At 40.6% G+C, this 19,361-nt stretch overlaps 1 protein-coding gene across 1 annotated transcript in view; it reads left to right on the top strand.

Moving 5' to 3' along the window:
• sspo (SCO-spondin) overlaps positions 1-19,361 on the top strand; it is a gene marked incomplete at both ends in the record, with an annotated part of 166,175 nt that overhangs the window by 72,286 nt on the left and 74,528 nt on the right. Inside the window, 5 exons of the mRNA XM_080049909.1 lie at positions 15,920-16,097; positions 17,945-18,008; positions 18,419-18,440; positions 18,639-18,759; positions 18,927-19,140. Coding sequence (XP_079906035.1) covers positions 15,920-16,097; positions 17,945-18,008; positions 18,419-18,440; positions 18,639-18,759; positions 18,927-19,140 — 599 coding nt within the window. The remainder of the gene's footprint in view (positions 1-15,919; positions 16,098-17,944; positions 18,009-18,418; positions 18,441-18,638; positions 18,760-18,926; positions 19,141-19,361) is intronic.

The raw sequence follows: 19,361 nt of genomic DNA, 5'->3' as shown, positions 1-19,361 counted from the left end.
TCACAATTAATCTGGATATAAAAAACAAGCATACCAATAACCGCAGCACTGGGTACATTTTACCCGCACAGGAAAATGTTTCTATTTTCAAGAAAGTTGTTAGTTGTTAGTAAGCCGTTAGTGGTAACCGCATTGTTTAGGGTACGCAATCTGACTACTATATGTATACGTGCAGTCATCTATAAACTTTTAAAATAGGTAAGAGATGAAGATAAATACCCAACAACATTAGAGTTACTAAGTGAAATGAGATATAATGAGTCTGTTAGTGGAGAGATAAATAATCTTTTACCTTAACAAAAAATAAGTTGCAGCTGCTTTGACCGTCTTTTTTCATTACTGACCCGGTGACTTGTCATTTTCTGCTACCTATCAGATCTTGCTCCCTAGTGGTTCTGCGCATGCGCATTACGAAAATAATAGTCCTGCGTGAGCACCCGTCAAATTGTGCTAACTTGGCTGATGGCGAGTATTTTCTTTAAAACATGTTTTTAACTGCGCAATTATGCTACACATAACACACATGTTTAAAATTGCGCCTTTTGACCTGTGATCATGTACAAATATGCATGTAGACACTGGCTTAATATAATATAGAAATAAAATGATAGAGGCTATGTGTTAACTTTACCGGACTCGGAGTGGAGAAAGTTTTCGCCGGTGGTGGGAGGGGGGTGTACATGGGTAGTGGTGTAAAATAATGTGATTCTGTACTGGGAGCATCGTTTGATAGAGTTAATGGGTCTACAGATCAAATAATAAGGTAGAATTTTCTGATAGGGTAGCATGATTTGATATAGGCTATTAAACAGCATCAAAATATGCTACCCATATTCCTACAGTGTAGGCCTACATAGAGTGATTAGTGGTGTAAAATAATGTGATTCTGTACCTGTGCATCGTTTGATAGAGGTAATTGGTCTATACGCGACCAATGACGTAGGGTAGAATTTTCTGATAGGTAGCAAAATCTGACGAGGGAGCAGAAAATGTCAGAACACCGGCACGAAACGTGATTAGTGTTCTTAAAGATACTTACATTTCTTACAGGTCCAAAACACTATGATGATTAAACAAACTTATGTGACTTTCTATTTTCCTAGAAATGCGCTGGCCATGAGCACAGATATAAATTTAAACTGCGCTGTGGTTAGAGGTAAAACGAGAACGCTGGCAGTTCTAGTGCTAATCCGGTCCGACTGTAATTTGTATGATGCGTTGGCTCGAATGTGATCATGTGCAGATGTAAGCAGACAGCTCTAAACTCTGTGCCAGCCTTTGCTTATGCAAATAGACCCAGTATAACCAGGGATACGATGATTTGTATTTTATAGTACATGGTCTAAAGATGTAAGCCTATGACTGATATCCAGAATTTGGCGGAAAGACATTCCTGTTTCCCGCTTGTATTGGAGTGAACGGACTAGCTTCCATGATAACAAGCGCCCGTCCACAGCCAGCCAAAATAACTGCAGCACCAGGCTTGGCCACCGAGCACTGCTTTACTAATACAATTAAAGTTTTCTCTTTTTAAACGCCACCTCAAGCGATTTGTCAGCCGTTATGTTGGCAGGAGAAGGAGGGGTGGGCAGCTGAAAGTCGTAGTGAAACAAATGTTGTTGCCTCGGAGAGAGCTCAGTGCACGGCTCCGTATTTTATAACATTGCTATTAGGCTTAACATCTCTGTTAACTTCTCGTGTCCGAAGTTATTCCTTTTACTTAACATGAATGACGCTGATAGTTGATTTAAGAACATAGCTCACTACCTAGCAGCACTCGCTATCACACAGCGCTAGCCCACTAGTTGGTTTAGCTAACGTTAACTAATAGTGGTTGCCATTATGGTAGGAATCTCCGTTTAGAACTGGTTAACCACTATATTACTTTATAACAATGGAGTGTAATTTAAAGATCACATTTATAAAATCATCAGGGGGTTGGTTAGTAACTTACAGTGGAGGAAATAAGTATTTGATCCCTCACCGATTTTGTAAGTTTGCCCACTGACAAAGAAATGAGCGATCTATAATTATAAAGCTAGGTTTATTTTAACAGTGATTGATAGAATATCAAAAAGAAAATCCAGAAAATCACATTAAAAAAAAGATATAAATTATTTTGCATTTCATTGAGTGAAATAAGTATTTGATCCCCTACCAACCATAAATAATACTGGCTCCCACAGATTAGTCCTCGTGCTTTAAAAACGTATTCCAGGGGGCGCCTTCAGCTCAGTTGGTAAGGCGTCCCCCCATGGCAGGCCCCCAGGATGCTGCCTTCTCCGAGCAGCCAGCATGGACTAGTGGCCAACCCATTGGTACTGCATGCTGTGAATGGGAGCTTATTTTCCATGGAGCCCAGAGGCAGATTTCCCCGTCCACACAATACAAGCGGCGAACAAGATTGTGTCTCCGCAAATTGTTTCTGGATATCAATCATAGGCTCATACTTATCTTTAGACCATGTACTAATAAAACTGAAGTTTTCTCATTTAAAAACGCCACCTCAAGCGTTTTATTAGCCCAACGGCTTTCAACGTCTTTCAGTTTGTTTTCGCGGGAGGAGGAGGCATGGGTTACACTCGGTTACACTGCTTTCTTCATCCAAGAACATCAGTGAAACGTACACTGCGCGTCACGCTTTAGGGGCGTGTTGGCACCGTGTAACGCGGAAGCCGAAGCCAGGAATACTTCCTGTATGGTCGCCCTGCGCCAATGAGCAGCTTTCATAGGAATGAATGGCTTCAACGTTCCAACGGTTTTCAGTCCGCTGTCCATTTCTTTATAGGTCCATGCCCCATGGGCCTCGGCCAGCAGCGAGGCCCATTGGCGAGAAGCTGGGTGAGAAGGAGACAACACAAAATGACCATCAATCTCCCTAAAGTTTTCCAATGAGCACCTCAAGGGAAAAAAATGAGGGAACTGAAGCTCAAGCGACAGCCTAGAAACCTTAAAGATTAGGAGAGGATCTGCAAAGAGGAGTGGTCCAAATATCCTCCTGAGATGTGTGCAAACCTGGTCATCAACTGCAAGACACGTTTGACCTCTGTACGTTCTCCACCAAGTACTAAGCAATGTTTTGATAAGGGATCAAATACTTGTTTCACTCAATGAAATGCAAAATAATTTATATATTTTTTTATGTGATTTTCTGGATTTTCCTTTTGATATTCTGTCTATCACTGTTAAAATAAACCTAGCATTAAAATTATAGACCGTTCATTTCATTGTAAGTGGGCAAACTTACAAAATCAGTGAGGGATCAAATACTTATTTCCTCCACTATACTTCCATGGTCGTTAAACAATGCAACTGTACTCACTCAGACCTCTCACTTACAATGCTTGAGAACGAGAACATTTCTACATCCGGTACGTCATGAAACATCATGAAGACCGCCCGCCTACGTACTTCCGCTCAATGGTCATTTACCTTCATAGTAGTCAGTCTGAAGTGACAGACACAAGGAGGAAGATTAAGATATACTGAGTTTTGAATATGGGCTGCTGAGAAGATTTCAGTAATATTGAAGAGACATTTGAACATGAATCAAGCTATTAGCTTGTTCTATAACATGAAGGAGGAGGACAGTTAATCCTTAAGGCGCTTGCACATCGGACACGTTGCGAATAAACAACACAAATATGCGAGTAATTTGGAATGTGATTTTTGACTCATCTCACTAACGGAAGCAACGCCTTAGAAAAATCTAACTCCGTTTGAAAAAATAAAAGCTGCAATTTACGTCACTGAACAATGTAGCTTGCATTGACTCTATACGGTCGATAATTATTATTAATGGGCGGATTATTCGCACGAAGTAAAAAAAAAAAAAACGTGCCCGGTGTGCAAAGGCATTTAGAGTTAAAGAGTGGCTTTGTAGGCTACATAGAGCCATTGTTGGCTGACTGAAGCACTGACTACACTACACTCACAGCAGCCTTATAATCTTCACACTAGCCTATATATAAATAAATGGCATATATATTAATATCTATATCCATATAGTGTATATTTTTTTAATATATATTGATATTGTCATTGTAATGGAGTGTGGGTGTTTAGTATACTTAGACAGTCCTCGTATCATAGAGGTCTCAGCTCAAATATATTTTTTCTATTGTCTGTTCATCCATCCCTTATTGTGCCTGTTCTCCCAAGTTCAACACTAGTCTCAGGTGAGTTTGTAAAGCAAGCATATGTCCACTGCCATGTTGATAAGAGTATTAAAATCTTTAAAAAAATCTCATTAATCACATTTAGAAAAGAGAAAAAATACTATTAATCGCAAGCTAACTATGGACAATCATTCGATCAATCGCAAATAAACATTTCAATTGATTGACAACCCTAATATAACCCAAAACGTGAAATTACAACTTCTACAAAATACTGCTTTATTTAAAATTGCTTTTATTATTTTAAGTTAAATCCCTCCAGTCCATTGGCAGATGGTTTTAGCCATAACATTGTATTGTCCTGTTATGGCAAGTCAAAATATGTGCTGTGGAAAGGGTTTGTTGACTTGTCTGATGCAGGGAACGTCAGCTCAAGTGCCTTTTTACTTCTTCCTCTTCTGTGTTTTTATTAAACTCCTGAACATGGTGTCAAATACTTCAGTCTCTTCCAAAAGTTCAATGGCTGTTTCATTGGGGAGATACTCTTCCTGCTTGCAAGTCATCATTATGATTCTCCTTCAGCCTTGCAATCTTTCCTCTGTAGGAGTAGTATTCCTTTCCATCAGCCTTGAGCCAGGCCCCCAGGAATGTGCCTTCTCCCAGAATACAGCAGTGCCCAGTGGCCAAGCCTGGTATTATATTCTTTGCGCGGGCTGGATGGTTCCCCAAATCACAACGTGTCAGAAGGAGATATCACCGCTCACTCAAATTTTTCATTTTCATTTTCATTTAACTTTTATTTATCCTCGAGAGACCAATTGAGGGGTGACCCTCATTTTCAATGACGTCAAGTTCAAAATAAATTCAAAACAACAATACATACAAAATATTCAATGCAAATACATCAAATACACAACAAGTGAAGAGAAGAGAAAAAAACCAATTGAAACATTTACAAAGTGGTGAAGAGTGGCAGTAATTAAAAGGAATAAAGTACAATATTGTCTTATTAAAACAGTTACAAGTAGAGTTTGGCAGATCCAGGATAGTCTGTTTAAATTGGCCAAAGGATATGAATGTATTTAGTTTAATTTTTAGCTGTAAGTTGTTCTAGGAGTCGGGGGCACTGAAGCTAAAAGCTGTCTTTCCCAGCTCAGACCGGGCTTGTGGGACATAAAGCATAAGCATGTCAGTGGAGCGGGTTTGATAAAGCCCATCTGAAATGTGCAGCATTTCTGTTAAATAACGAGGAAGCTTCCCAGTCAAGGCTTTGTAAATAAAAATGTGCCAATGTGCGTCACGTCTCTCTTTAAGGGAGGACCACCCAACCTTTTCATATAAGAGACAATGGTGTGTGTCATAAGCATCTCCTGTGATGAATCTTAAAGCAGAGTGAAAAACAGAGTCTAGGAGTTTAAGACATGAATGTGATGCATGCCGGTAGACCACATCACCGTAATCAAGGACAGACATGAAAACTGCCTCAATAATCCTTTTCCTACTAAATAAAGGGAAGGTGGTTTTATTCCTATAAAAATAGCAAATTTTTTGTCGTAGTCGACAAACAAGATTATTTATATGAAAATGAAAAGTGAGTTTATCATCTAACCAGATGCCGAGATATTTATACTCTGTGACTCTTTCAATTAAAAATCCATTCTTTGTAAACATATTAAAATCATTAAAATGTGTAGTAATACTAATAGTAATAGTAATACTAATACTAGTACAGCGGGGAATAGAAATGTGTCTCCACAAAAAAAATCTGGATTTCAATCAAAGGCTCTTAAAAATCTTTAGACCATGTACTAATAAAATGGAAGTTTTCTCTTTTCAAAACGCTGCCGCAAGCGTTTTATTAGCCGTTTTTATCAGTTATTCACAGCAGAGGGGGGTGAGCCGCTGAAAGGAGCCGTAGTGGGAAAAAAAATGTTTGGCCCAGCCTCCGGGCTCAGTGCTCCGTATTTATAACATTGATAGTAGGCATTTTTTTAGATAGTAACATTTCTGTTAACATCTCGTGTCGGAGGTTACTCTTTTTACGGTTGATTTAAGAACGTTGCTCATAGCAGCACACGTTGCTAAACAGCGCTACCTCACTAACTTAGCCTTTAGCTTATATTAGCTAATCATTGTTGCCCAGATGGCAGGAAGAATCTTTGTTTAGAACTTGTTAACCCTTATATCACTTTACAAAAACGGCAGTGTCATTTAAAGATCACACATAGAGAATCATCGGGGGATTAGTAATTTATACTTCGACGGTCTGTAAACAATGCAATGCTACAATGCTAACGAGAGAATATTTAGACATCCGTCGACGTCATGGAATGCACACTGTGCATGCCATGCTCCGAAAGGAACCATTGGTATGCGGAAGCGTTCTCCTTGTGGCTTCTCTGTGCCAATGAGCAGCTTTCAGAGGAATGAATGGGCAGCTGATGGGCGGCCATCTTCCAACGGTTTTCAGTCCGCTGTCCATTTCTTTATATGCCCATGCCTTGAGCTCATTGGAAAACTCAAGGTTGAGGGAAATGGCGGATGAGCTTAGTTTTCTGCTTTCTTGAAACGCTTCTCCCTCTCAAGGGCGTTGTGTTGAAAGACTTTGATATCCTCTGCTGTCGTTTGACGGAGTGCTTCCAGCTGAGCCTGCAGGTTCTTGATCATAAAGTCCTCAATAACCTTGTCTGCGTGAGACTTGATTTCCTTTTCAAGTTCACACTGAAACACCTTCATACATGAGGCTGATCTCATTGTGTGACACTCTGATGGTATCCAGTTCTTCTTGGAGGAGCTTGTTCTTCTCCCTCTCCCCCTGGAGCTCGGCTTTAAATTTATCTTGGCTGATTAAATGTGCAACTTTGAGCTCCTCGTAGTCATTTTGAAGGAGTTTCTTTTTCTTTCTGTTGGTTGTGTCCCTCACCTGATTGGCAATCTTGGCAGTGTTGAGAGTTTCTGCATCACTGTACTTCTGCAGCCTCTCTAGCTCTCTCTTCTGTCTTTTTCCTTGTTGATAAATACTTCTTTAAGGTATTTCTGCCTATCCAAATTCTGTATTGTTTCATTCAGCTGGACATGAAGCTGCTTAACTTCTCTACGGAGTTCATCACACTCCCTCAAGTTGTTCTGCTGACGTCTATCTGTGCCCTGTTTTCTATTGCTCCTATTATATACTCTTGAGTCATTCACTTGCTGCATTTTCTTTGGCTTTTTAAGTCTCATAGTAGTGCTGCTGTTGAACTTTGTCGAACAGATTTCTTCTGTATCTGTGGTCTGCCTTTGTGATTCTTTGTAATATTTCGCGCTCTGTTAGTATTGTCACCTGTTGAAAGGTCTGCAATCATCTGACTGGCTTAACAGCAAAAATATAGTTCTCTGATGTAACTTCAAAAACACATTTTCATTGACAGTGCATTGTACACATAGGCTAAGAAACACAGAGGAGGAAAATGTATTTGCGGGCGGCTGGTGCTGTATGACAGCCGCTCGGGGTTCTACAAGACATGGGGAAAGTTAGCCAGGAGAATAGACCCCTTACCGTGTTTATCAACACGGCGGATGCGCGCGCTGCATGTTTGCAGAAAGAAAAATTGTTTGGCTGGTTGCCATGGTTACCCGTTTGGTTATATTGCAGTTGCGGTGTTTCTTTATAGGTCCATGGTGCTTACTAAAAACAGTTTATCAGCGAGTGATAACATTGGTTATGCGGAAACATTAACACTATTGAACGAGATAAGTCTTAATGACCCATACGCGTTGCCGGCAGTTGAGTAGATAAATGATGAGAAGAAATGGCCCCGACGACTTCAGTGGCCGGACTGCTGTTGGAGAGTGACAGTAAAGACCGGCAGACAGATAGACAGAGAGAGGCAGAGATGCCTTTATTTCATAATTTAGCTTTTTGATTTAAAAGTGATCATAACTAGCCATGATCATCTGTTTTTAGACTGACTCCTGCTTTCGGGGCCGTTGGGCTCACGAGCCGACCAGCTTATCAGACAGCTGTTTGAGACGGAGATGAAAAGGAAAGTGAAACTTATGGTGGAGCAGTTAAATAGTTAAATGAATAAATATTATAACCAAACACAATAATGTGTTGTGTTATCTGCTTTAGTAGCCTACAGTAGGCTAGCACATGTCGACCCCACTCGGTTTTCGTTTATTGATTTTTCCTAAATGGTATGATTTAGCCTACTTACCAGCTACACGTGTACACGTGCAAACCCCTACTGCCTAGTCAAACCATAGAGTCAAACACAAGGGAAGAGGACGGAGATGTATAACGTGGGTCATTGTAAATAAGCCTCCATTGCTTTCCATTGCTATAGCCTCGTCTCCGGTCACTGTCCTTATTGTAAACATTTCACAACTCATTTAGCCTATGTAATTATACAGCGGTGAATTTGGGCATTTACTAGCTTTATCACCATTCAAACTAAAAATAAACGGTTTGTGCATCCAACAGCACAACAAGACATGATTGTGGCTCGTGTCGCTCTTGTCTCTTTCTGCAACGGACATGCGCAGTAGAGAGGGGAGTGACGCTGTGTGATGTAGACTGGTAAGGGGTCTATAGGCTTCCTGATTAATTCAGTGAATATGTGCGGCTGTGCTTTAGCCGATAAACCAAGTTAGCGCCGGATAGCGATTGTGAATCGATAGTGGGCATCCACCACCGATAGAAGGATGATGGAGAATGCCCCTTTATAATTAAAATACTGGCTGCCAGTAGACGGTGGGGCCTGGATGACGACATGCTTTCCGTCTATGGCTCTGAGGCAGTTGGGGAAGTCCCCCAGTCTCTCATACGCCCCCGCAATCTTCCTCCTGTCCTCAGCCCCTGGCACAGGCATGTATTTGGCGACCATACTTTCATTTAACGTTTATTTATCCTCGAGAGACCAATTGAGGGGTGACCCTCATTTACAATGATGTCGAGTTCAAAGCAAATTCAAAGGAAAAACAACAATACATAAACAATATTCAATGCAAAAACATCAAATACACAACAACAGGTGAAGAGAGAAAAAAAAACAATTGAAACATTTACATAGTGTTGAAGAGTGTCAGCAATTAAAATTAAATGGGTGAAAGTACAATATAGTCTAATTAAAACAGTTACAGGTAGAGTTTGGCAGATTTAAGATAGTTTGTTTAAATTGGTTAAAAGATATGAAGGTATTTAGTTTAATTTGCTGCTGTAAGTTGTTCCAGGAGTCGGGGGCACTGAAGCTAAAAGCTGTCTTTCCCAGCTCAGACCGGGCTTGTGGGACATAAAGCATAAGCATGTCAGTGGAGCGGGTCTGATAAAGCCTGATAAAATCTGAAATTTGCAGCATTTCTGTTAAATAACGAGGAAGCTTCCCGGTCAAGGCTTTGTAAATAAAAATGTGCCAATGTGCGTCACGTCTCTCTTTAAGGGAGGACCACCCAACCTTTTCATATAAAAGACAATGGTGTGTGTCATAAGCATCTCCTGTGATGAACCTTAAAGCAGAGTGAAAAACAGAGTCCAGGAGTTTAAGACATGAATGTGATGCATGCCGGTAGACCACATCACCGTAATCAAGGACAGACATGAAAACTGCCTCAATAATCCTTTTCCTACTAAATAAAGGGAAGGTGGTTTTGTTCCTATAAAAATAGCCAATTTTTTGTCGTAGTCGACAAACAAGATTTTTTATATGGAAATTAAAAGTGAGTTTATCATCTAACCAGATGCCGAGATATTTGTACTCTGTGACTCTTTCAATTAAAAATCCATTCTTTGTAAAAATATTAAAATCATTAAAAGTTGTAGTTCTTGCTCTGGAGAAACACATATATTTGGTTTTGTCTGTATTTAGAACAAGCCTGAGGTTCACTAGACAGTCCTGCAGGGTGTTAAAAGAGCTTTGTAGGTTCTGAATAGATTGGTGCACCGAATCGGAAATGCAATACAGTACTGTGTCGTCAGCGTATAGATGGGCGTGACAGTTTTTTAGCGATGAAACAATGTTATTTATATAAATTGTGAAAAGAACTGGACCTAAAATTGAGCCCTGTGGGACACCATTTGTAACAGTTAAAAACTCAGATTGGTATCTTCCCAGTTTAACTGACTGCTGTCTATCAGAGAGATAATCCCTAAACCAGCTACATGCAGAATGATCAAAGCCAATGTCATGCAGCCTCTGTAAAAGCAAATGGTGGTCAACAGTATCAAAGGCCTTTGAAAGATCAATAAAAAGTGCTGCACAGTGCTTTTTCTTGTCTAATGCTGTAACAATGTTGTCAACAACCAAAGTCACAGCAGAGACAGTACTGTGACCTGCCCTAAAACCAGATTGGAATGGGCTCAAAATGGAAGCACTAGTTAGAAATGTTTTTAACTGATTATTAATAAGTGATTCTAGAATTTTTGCGAGGCATGGGAGTTTGGAAATTGGCCTGTAGTTATTAAGATTATTTTTGTCACCACCTTTATGTAAAGGAATTACGTGAGCTTTTTTCCAAATTTTAGGAACTATTCCTTAGGAGATCGAAAGATTAAAAATATGGGTAATTTGTTTTGATATTATATGTGTAGAAAGCTTGATTGAAAACGGGTCCAAATCGTCCTCTCCCATGTACTTCTTGGGGTTGATGGCGAGGAGTGCATCTACAACAACACTTGTGGGAAGAAGATCAAGGCTGAAAATAGGAGTTTGCCATACACTGCCATATGGCCTCACATACACTCTTTACAATCTTCGCCACAGTGCAGAACCCCACCCTGGAACTGAAGGCGATTGATCTGTATGAGTTGACATGTACCTGCAACATAAACAAAGATACATTATCTTCAGTTAATCAGAAACCAAAAAAGAACTGATCATAGGAATTGACATAGACACATATGCTAATAAGGGTTTGCCTTCTTATTAATTAAATACAAAAATATGTAGCCTATATTTAATTTATTCAGCTCACCTGGACAGGTCAAAATGATAGTTTATCCAATCACTTTGTGACTTTGAGGAATAATATAAGATTGTCTGTGGGCAATAGGATACTTTCACTGTTTCTTGCTTTTGTAACAAATACACACTCAGATATCGTATGTCCCATTTGCTATTCAACTCGCTGTTTAGTTGACTCAACTCCTGTTTATGTCTAAACAATATAGGCCTAACGTTAAATACCAACTGTCGTGTTTATTTACCAAGACAAATTTCAGTTCATGCTACTCACCTCAGACAAATGCACAGCCGTTGGGCCTAGCTTTGCCACTTCATTGAATACGTTCCCCCGGGCAGAAATGCACTCATAAACTCTGAAAAATTAAGAGTGGGGGTTTGGATTGAGCAGCGGACCTTATAATCAGACAGGTTAACCGCCGTTCCTTTTCTTTGGTGATTTTTACGGGACATTGTGTTGCCGTGATTCATGTTAAACATTTACATTACTCCTTATATGATATTGCTAAACTATCTATCGTCCTTCAACTGCTTACATGGTCGCATGTTTAGAACGTAAGCTATGGAACGTCACACTGTTCCGCATCAACAAGCAGCCGCATTTAAGCCCCTATCTCACTGGGCTGCGACTGTTTGCGACAAGTTGGAGACTGCATTCGCAAACGAGTCTCTAAACTGTCTCCAAACGTTCGCGGAGGTCTCAATTTCCTCGCATGAGTCGCAGAGCCGCGCAGTCTTGTCGCATGAATTTTGAACATGTTCAAAAAAAGTGTGCGACAAATCAGTCTCAAAATAGTCTCAGAGTCGTCGCAGGTGTGTCGCAAACCCTTCTCAATTTAGTCTCCGCGAGTCAGAAAGTGCGAGAAGTGTGAGACAACTTTGCGAGGGTTTGGCGAGTGTTTGGCGACATATGAAACTAAATTGCGACTGCTTTGAGACAAAAATGAGACTGACATTCTGTTCGTGCGACACTCGCCAGACGTTCGTGAGACATAAATGCGACCTCCCGGCAAGGACATTCGCAAACGTGTCGTAAGTAGCAACTCAGTGAGACTGCAAGTGAAAATTGTCGCAAATTGGCATATTTTGTCGCAATTTTGTGTCTCCAACTGGTTGCAAACAGTCGCAGCCCAGTGAGATAGGGGCTTTATACAGAGAGGCGGAACAGATTGTGTCGACAATTTTACGAAGAAATTTTAAGAGAGTGTCACTGTCACAACGCGACCCTGTACATTTTGAAGCAAAATCACTCCATAGAAATCTCCATCGGGATGTTTTTATCATTTCCTGATGATTTTACGTTTGATCGATCTTTTATCAGTAGCATAGTTCTCAGCCCTTGTGCTGTTCATATTACGGCCACCTTACACATCGCGAACATGCTCTACATTCAGATGAATGAACCTATTGCATGTATGCCTATCTCATTATTTATAATTTTATTAACGGGAGTTTTTTAACGACTGTGCCACTGAACAGATCCACATACAGTAGTATCCAGCTGCAGCCCCGGAGAACAATACTGAGTCGGGGCGGGAGTACTGAGTCGGGGCGGAAGAAAATACAAATACATTTCGAACGTTATTTAGACAAATTATATTGTTTTGGCAATTAAGTTCAGGCATCACAGCTGGGTGGTTAGGGTTAGGGCAAGGGGATAGGGAGAGGTTATAATATATATAGAGAACATTAGATTATGTTCACGCATCACAGCTGGGTGGTTATGGTTAGGGCAAGGGGACAGGGAGAGGTTAGAATATAGATAGAACATTAGATTAGCCACGGCGCTAGCTCCACTCGGCTAACGGAACACCGCGGCGGCCATCTTGAGAAGGTCACGTCAAACAATAAAAAAGACCGCAGACCGATAGGCTACTAGCCCCGACACAGTACTCCCGCCCCGACTCAGTACTCCCGCCCCGACTCAGTATAGAGACAGTGCATGAAATAGGCCACGCCCATCGTGGGGGAAAACATTGAACGGCAGTTCAATGTTTTCGGCAGTTCAATGTGAACGGCAGTTCAATGTTTTCGGGCGGCAGTGGCGAAGTGGGTAGGAAGATTGCCTCTGGAGTGCAGGGTCGGAGGTTCAATTCCCCGCCTACCCGCCACATGTCAAAGTGTCCCTGGGCAAGACACTGAACCTCAAATTGCTCCCGATGGTTCAGAGAGCGCCTTGCATGGCAGCTACTGCCATCGGTGTATGAGTGTGTGTATGAATGGGTGAATGTGGTAAGAGATATGTAAAGCGCTTTGGGGCTGAGAAAATCGGCTAGAAAAGCGCTATATAAGTCAAGTCCATTTACCATTTTGAACAGCGTTCCATTCACTTTGTATTGAAGGAGACCTGTCTTCTGCAAACACACGTAATTAAAACTTAATCAAACATCCATTTAACAAAAAAACGTTACTTTCTTTAAAGCCACGACTCTTGTCTGAATATGGGTGTCATTCAATAGAAAGTGGATGGAGCGCTGTGTATTGTTTTCCCCCACGATGGGCGTGGCCTCCGATTATGACGCGTTCCGCACTGTCTCTATTGTTCTCCGGGGCTGCAGCTAGACTCTACTCGAAATGTCCCGCTACTGGAAGGAAGGTAACCAATCACAACGGAGTGGGGTTTGCAGCAGGGGGGGAGCAGGCCCCCAGGACGCTGCCTTCTCCGAGCAGCCAGCATGGACAGGTGGCCACGCCTGGTATTACACGCATTAGACCAGTGCTTCTCAATTATTTTCTGTCATGCCCCCCCTTAGGGGACAGAAATGTTTTCGCGCCCCCCCTAAATTGAAATACTATTGAGAACCTGTCAATATTTATCTATTTATCTGTACAAAACCACTGTATGAGTTTCTGGCACAAGCATTCTGCATACAATCACCTTATTATCAAATTAGATAACAAAAATTAGCTGAGATAACTTCTGCAGCAAAAACATTCAAAGTTCAGTTTATTAGCTCAATTTGTAACATTTAAACAAGACTGCTCAGTCTGTGTGAATCTCAGGACAGAGAAACAAGAGCAAATGATTCACTGAGGTTTGCATTTCATTCAAAACATTTTTAAACTGTAAACATAGTTAAGGTGGTGTTTTTTTATTATTATAGGCCAATAGGCCTTCTGTCATGCGATAACCAATAATTCATTAACGTTATTATTAGTCTACTTGCTTGGTGTCTTTTTAAATAACCTACAGAGACACTTGGAGACACATGTGGACATTTATTTACTGCAAATCGCGGCCTTTCGCGCGGATATGACCATACACAAGCACACATAGCGCTTGCTAGCACACAAAAACTTTTTTTTTTTTTTTTCAGTTGGAAATCAAGGCAGCCCGCGCCCCCCCCCCCCCCCATTTGAAAAGCACTGCATTACACTGTCTGGGACGGGTCCGTAAATCAAAATGGAGATCATACAGGTCCAGCCCCATTCATTCCCAATACAATTTAGTCAAACAAGAATGTATCTCCGCTAAATTTTTTCTGGATATCAATCAAAGGCTCATACTTTTCTTTAGACCATGTACTAATAGAATGGAAGTTTTCGCTTTTCAAATCGCCACCGAAAGCGTTTTATAGCCGTTTTATTTTCAGTTTTAGCCGTAGTGAAACAACCGTTGCTTTGGCCGGCCCGGCCTCCAATGGCGGGAGGAATCTTCGTTTATCACTATATTACTTTACAACGACGGGGTGTAATTTAAAGATTACATATAGAGAATCATCGGGGATAAGTAACTTATACTTCCATGGCCGATAAACAATGCAACTGTGCTCGTCCCGCTTAGCTTAATGCACGGACATATTATAACGTTACACTGAGTAACGTCATGCTTTAGGGGCGTGCCAGGCTCCCATGAAGCAGAAAGTCACTTCCTTGTGGCTTCCCTGCGCTAATGAGCAGCTTTCATAGGAATGAATGGGCGCCATGTTTCAATACGGTGTCCATTTCTTTATATGTCCATGGGGGGGAGGGGCGGAGAAGCTCAAAGCAGTGTGTAGAGAGAGACTGCTGTGCTGGCTAGGGTAAGAGGAAGAGTGTCCCGAAAATCTACATAGTTTTTTGTGATGTGATTCGTGTCAGGTTGCTCTATAGCAGTTTTTAACAAGAAATTAAGACCAGAAAAGTAGTATAATAGGATCTCTTTAATGTCTTTCTCTCCTCATTTAAAAGAAGCAACAGTCTGTTTACTGCACAGTAGCCTATTATAGCTTGCCTACATAATACAGCGAATATAAAACCGCAACGCTGTGCAGCGCCAGCTTAATACTTTTGCTGCTGCTGATATGCGTAACTTAATTATTAAAATCAACGTTACTGCGACCTTACATGTTGTGAGGTCACCGTCACACTGACCTTATACCATATACCGTATTTCTAGTTTTCTTTCTGGGATATGGTGGAAAGGAAACTTGCTTACACTATCCATATTCTGTTCTGTAATTGTTCCTGGTCCTTTTAAGTTGTCTTTCATGAGCTAAATAAGTCACACATCCCAAAACTGAATGTAAAAATCATTCTTACATAGTCAGGGGTCACCAACCTTTTTGAACCTGAGGGCTACTTCATGGGTACCGAGTCATACGAAGGGCACCCAGTTTGATACACTCTTCTAAAATAACAAATTTGCTCAGTTTGCCTTTAGTTATATATTATTATTAATGATTAATGATATTCATCTATGTGAAGACACTGATCATGTTAATGATTTCTCACAATAATGATCAACAATGACTTAAAAAAGGTGGGAAACAGATTATTATGCTATTTTTAGAACAGGCCTGCGGGCGCCTCATATGGTCCTTGCGGGCTACCTGGTGCCCGCGGGCACTGTGTTGGTGACCCCTAATCATTTCCTACATGCAGGTACACAGCAGTCCTCTACAACCACCAGTCCACGCAGCTGCCCAGCCGGTCAGTTCTCCTGCCCTCCACCAGGGGGCTGTATCCAGGCAGAGAAGCGCTGTGATGGGATCCCTCACTGTCCTAAAGGAGAGGATGAAATAGGCTGCCATCCCCACCACAACACTACCCAGGCAAACAGGTGGAGGGCATTTCTTATTATTAGCAGTGTTAATATTAGCCTAACTAATTGTGACAATACATTTTGCTTCATTTGTGTTTATCCAGCTCTTCTTTTAGCATTTCTTGGTGTTGCAAAGTACAACCCCGATTCTGAAAAAGTTTGGACGTTATGTAAAACGCATATAAAACAGAATGTTAATCCTTTTTCACATACAATCAAGTTGAAACAATTCAAAGGCAATATGTTTTATGTTTTACCCTATCTATTTAATTGTTTTTTGTTAATATATGCTTATTGTGAATGTGATGCCTGCAACACATTTAAAAAAAGTTGGGACAGGGACATTAAAAGATTGGCAAAGCTGTAGAATGTTAAAAAAATTCCTGTGTGGAACATTACTCACATAAACATGTTAACTGTTAGCAGGTGATATTATCATGAATGGATATAAAGGGGCATCCCGTAAAGGTTCAGTCTTCACAAGCAATAATGGGGTGAGGCTCATCACTTTGGGAAGAACTGCAGAGGAAAACAGTCCAACAGTTTAAAATCTACATTCATGCAATACATTAAGGATTTCATGATCTACAATCCTTAATATAATTAAAAGATTTAGAGAATCCGGAGAAATCTCTGCATGTAAGGAGCACGGTCCAAAATTAAAATGTAATGCCCATGACCTCAGATGGCACTGCATTAAAAAATGACATGATTTTTATAAAGTATATTATTACATGGGCCATGGAACACTTCAGATATGCTGCAGACTTCTCTGGGCCTGGGCTCATCTGAGATGGACTGAAGTAAAGTGGAAAAGTGTGCTGTGGTCTGATGAGTCTACATTTCAAATTGGTTTTGTAAATCATGGATGTAGTGTCCTCCGGGCTCCAGAGGAAAAGGACCATCCAGATTGTTACCAATACAAAGTTGAAAAGCCAGCATTTGTGATGGTATGGGGGTGGGTTAGTGACTATGGAGTGGGTAACTTGCATATCTATGAAGGCAACATTAATGCTGGAAAGTACATGCAGGTTTTGGCAAGACTGGAAAATAATATTGCTTTCAAAATGTTAAAAAAATTAATAAAACACCACAGACATTTTTTGCCCTTGCAAGATCTCTGCGACTGCTTTTTGGCACATCTTCTGTAGTGATGAGTTTTTGCGAACAGCATTTACTAACAGAAAGAACAGTTTAACTTGTGAAAAAAGTTGCCTAGTATCCTACTAACTGCCTTTGGAAAGGAATTGAGTGATAGGATCATAGATGGATTATGAGATAATGGGCCCCTGGGCACACTCTCTTAAAGGGCCCCCCACTTGTCCCTATCCAGTCAGGTACACTGAATTTTCTCCACAGATAGGCTACATACAATTAATGGCAAAAACATATTACAGTGGAGGTGCTGGCAATATGAAGATTAATCCGGTAGAAATGTATGAAGATATCTATAAAGGAAAAAAAAAAGTCCCATTCCCTAGTGTGATACTAGTGTCACAGATTGTGGTCAATCATCTCTTTTTCCTTTTTAATAAAAAAAAATTATAAAACAAATTATAACAAATTATTTTATTTTTTATTTTTTGGGGGGGGGGGGGGGTAGGAACTTGGTGCCCTACGCGCTCTGCGTACCCTGCATATAGGGAGGGGTGGCCGTGACTCTATATTTACAAAAATCAATTATAACAAATACATATGATACGTTTGTACTACTTTATATTGAATACACATCAAAAATTATTAGGAAATTATCACATTCTGTTTTATTCACATTTTACATAACGTCCAAACCTTTTTCGGAATTGGGATTGTAATCAATAATAATTTCAGATAATTTCTCCTCTCCAATCTGTGCTACTTTACAGACTGTACACACCCACCCCTGCTCCTCTCAGGACTCCATCCATGGCTGCTGTCACTCATCCTGCAGTCACACCACAGGTAAGAACACACTTTCTTACTCCACTATCCTACTAGTATTTATGCCTCCATTTATACTTTTGAATTCAAGAGAAATGGTTCTAGCAGATATGAAGCACTCAACTCAAACTGGGTCCCTTAAAGTAGATACCTTCAAGAAAAATGGGCTTTAGTGTTATATAGCACAGGAACAAGCAGTATCTTGGTGAAAGATTCCTTATTGTTGACTTTGGATGCGGAAAAAGTCAAAATTATACATTTTATAAACATATTATTTTTATAACTTTGCATCCCTAAAAGTTTACTAATAATTTGTCTACTGAATTTACTGCTTGCAGACAGAATTATAGAATGCATGTGTTCACACGGATTAATATCAAAATAACGGACGCTTCATTTAATTTCTATTGTATTTACAGGACGGTGGCCCCGGACATCGCGGTGAGTTTAAAATGCAGTTTTGATGGATTCCTCCGTTGAGTGGACTATTTATGTTTTAACAACAGCTCAACCTGTGTTAATTTCTCATTTATATAAATCCAATATTGCTGCAGGCCAAATGCTTCAGTGTGTCTTGAGTTGTTTCAGTTTGGCAAAGCTGCTCCTTTGGACTGTATTCAAATTGTTAGTATTCTTAAGGCATCTGCTCCTCTCCCCTTGGACTGGAGGATGGGAGAATTCGATATGGTCAGCTGACCTCCTCCTCATATCGCGAGAACAACCCCGCTGACGCCGGACGGCTAAACATTGTCCCCAACGTGTGAGTGATCTGACCTATATGTTGTCGCCCATGAAAAGCATATAATAGCCCGAACATTTGATATGGTTTGCACTTAAAAACTTTTTATTTTGTAATACTGATAGTTTTATGGGGGAAAGGAGAATATGAAACACTTAAAATAACAAAGCCTATAAACTTCTGTGCAGTCAGGTCATGGACCCTGGATGGAGCCCCATGTCTACAGACCTCAAGCCGTATTTCCAAGTGGACTTCAAGGAGCCCACGTGGGTGTCAGGAGTGGTGACACAGGGCAGCGAACGCATGTGGGGTTACCTCACCAAATACCAACTGGCCTTTGCTCTGCACAGCAGCCTCTTCACAGACTATACAGAGGATGGGAAACCTGGGAGCCCTGCTAAGGTATATGTAGTCGTTTTATTACATTTAGTCATATTTAAAAGGTACAGTGTGTACTATTTATTTGTATTTCTTCAGAACAGACTTGTAGAAATATAATGTAATAATCGAAAATAAAAGTGGATTGTATTACCTTTTTTTCTACATAGGAATGGGGCGTGCTATGTGCCACCATGTTGCCCCATCATGTTTCTACAGTAGCACAGAAAGGACAAACTTAACAG

The sequence above is a fragment of the Ammodytes marinus genome, assembly GCF_949987685.1.
Source record: "Ammodytes marinus genome assembly, chromosome: 21".
Taxonomy (NCBI): domain Eukaryota; kingdom Metazoa; phylum Chordata; class Actinopteri; order Uranoscopiformes; family Ammodytidae; genus Ammodytes; species Ammodytes marinus.
Note: the sequence above shows the minus strand (reverse complement) of the source record. Positions and strands in the feature narration are given on the sequence as shown.